The sequence below is a fragment of the Fulmarus glacialis genome, unplaced genomic scaffold, assembly GCF_000690835.1.
Source record: "Fulmarus glacialis isolate BGI_N327 unplaced genomic scaffold, ASM69083v1 scaffold627, whole genome shotgun sequence".
Lineage (NCBI taxonomy): Eukaryota > Metazoa > Chordata > Aves > Procellariiformes > Procellariidae > Fulmarus > Fulmarus glacialis.
This window is the reverse complement of record NW_009224840.1, coordinates 39,687-42,132: the sequence shown is the minus strand read 5'-3', so window position 1 is coordinate 42,132 and position 2,446 is coordinate 39,687. Positions and strand designations below refer to the sequence as shown.

At 41.1% G+C, this 2,446-nt stretch overlaps 1 protein-coding gene across 1 annotated transcript in view; it reads left to right on the top strand.

Moving 5' to 3' along the window:
- The first annotated feature begins 39 nt into the window (after window positions 1–39).
- The window catches only part of LOC104080008 (ADP-ribosylation factor-like protein 8B), a 27,989-nt gene continuing 25,582 nt past the window's right edge, over window positions 40–2,446 (top strand). The window contains exon 1 of the mRNA XM_009582254.1: window positions 40–93. Coding sequence (XP_009580549.1) covers window positions 40–93 — 54 coding nt within the window. The remainder of the gene's footprint in view (window positions 94–2,446) is intronic.

The following is a 2,446-nucleotide window of genomic DNA, read 5'->3' as shown; positions in this document are numbered from 1 at the left end:
CGCGGCGCAGCGGAGGGAGGAGGGCGGCGGGCGGGGGGCATGAGGGAGCTCTTGCGGCTTTTGCAACCTCGAGAAATTTCACAGCAGGCTCAGGTGAGTGTGAAATTGTTTTAAGAGGGAGAAAGAAAACGTCTCCTGTATCTGACTGCAAAGCGTGCCCATCTCAAAGCAGATTCCTGGGCACGGACTCTTGCCCCTGATGCAGAGTTGGCTTTTCACGGCCAGTGTATCCCAAAATAACTCGGAATATATTGTGCATTCTCCAAGGCCACAACTCCCCTGTCACTGAATTCTCCCCTCCCATCAGTTGCATCAATATTAATGCCTCCCACAATTCCTTAATAGCTCTTTCCCAGCATTCAAGTCTAATTTTGGTGTTCCCTTCCCACTGTGACGATGGTCTTGCAGCCTTGTTCCTCTCTGATGCTGACACCTACTATGACGTTTTCCGTTTTGTCGCCATGCTGAAATACGTTCCTCATCTTTCTTTGCTATGCTCTCCGCCCTTCTGCATTTGGGTCCATCCCGAAGATTTACTTTCCATTGGAAGATGGAAACAAATATGTATGTTAAATATGGTTAGAACTAATCATGAAACTTCTCAGTGTATACCGTTTTCTGCGAGGTGATCACTGCTGTTAGATGTATTGCAGCTTCACCTGCCATGAGATATGGGCTTCCAAATGTTCTTCAGTCCTTATCCTGAAAAGTTACTGGTTCAAGAATCAAAACCGGACTGGGAGGCGTATGGCCTAAAGTCAAAGAGATTGAGACAATGATGAACATGACTATGATATTTGTTGTTTGCTTTCATATATGATTACGGTTATGGGGAAAATAGGAGATTAATGTGAGGGAAGAAGTGGAGAGAGAGAAGGAAAAAAATGAATGGGGTAAGGAAAGTACAGAAAGCAGTGAAAGTATGCGTTAGGGGACATCAGCAATCTATAAGCAGAAAATATCTGGAACTGGTAGTCTGTTAGGCACTCTGACGGTCTTGGTAACATGGGCCTCAGCCCTCCTCATCCCCGTTGGAAGTGTTCATCTCCCAAGGGCAGGCTTTGCTGAGGAAGGGGGGAAAGGCATGACAAATTCTATTACTTCTTGGGCTGATTTCATAAACAGAGCAAAGAAGAACACAGCAGTTCAGAGATCTCTAACAGTAGTGTGTGGTGTAAGACTTTGTGTGTGTAAATGTGTGTCCACTCCATTTATACTACATCACCTGTGGAATGGCATCATATGTGTTTGTCTCTCTTGTGCTAGTATCTTGAATAGCAGAGCATTGCTGTTACTGCAGGTCTGATTTTGCCAGCAAACCTATCACTTAAGAATATTCTTCAAGGCATCTCTGTTTTCTTGGGGAGTGCCACAAATAGCAGGTTTTGTAGCTTTTGGATCTTTCAATCTGGAGATGACACACCGCGATAATCACTGAACAAGGGTGGCTGAATAATTTGAGAGTAAGGCAATGGATAATAGCTTATCTTGAATACAGTTGATATGGGATGGCAAATAGATTGGGAACTCTATGTGCGTGTGTATGTGGCTAGAGTGTGACGAGATGAAAATAACTGTCACAAAATAGTGGCTACTTAAAATGCAAACTGCAATGGCTCATAAAAGCAAATGGTAGGAAATTACTGATTTTTCCACTTTGTAATAGTATTCAGAGGTCCTATCATGCTAACACTGAATAAACACCCTTTGAGACAGTCTCCTCCCTGAAGAGCTTGAGCCATATTTAGTCCTCTGTTACCAGTGGAAACCCTGGATAACGTCACTGCCTTTTACTATGGATGTGCACTGATGGAGTAGAATCTGGCCCATGGTTGTTATGCTAAGGGGTTACAGCAGTATTAATTAACCATTAAATATTCAGCAACATTTAAAAAGGACATTACAGACTTCTTACCATCAGTTGTTTTCATCTGTATCAGGATGTAATCTCTTTTTTAATTGAGATAAGACAATAAACTTGTTTGCACATCTTGAATATTCTCAAAAATAGGTAATTTGTCATGTAAAACTTCCTCAGCAAGCAAAATGGAACAGAATTTTTACTTTACGGTGCTTAGAGCACTTGAAACAAAACACAGTAATCAGAGTTCTTGGACTAATGCTGGCATATTTCAGTATTCAACATACTACTTTCTTTTCTTCATTGTGTGGGAAAATAAAGAACTATAAACATACTACTTTTCTTTGTAGCTGGTTCTGTTCAACCAGAATGGAAAATTTTTAGAGGAAAAGACTAAAGACCACTAAAAGGGATGCTGATTCTTTGCATTCTATCCCCAATAGCAGAACAGTTACGATGGTTTTTTTTATTTTTGTCTTCCACTTTAGCATATTACATATGGTGTATAATTTGCTAACAAAAGTGGGATCCTGACTTTCTATGAGTTTGTTTAAACAATAGCCTCCTGAGTTGGCTGACTGTTTT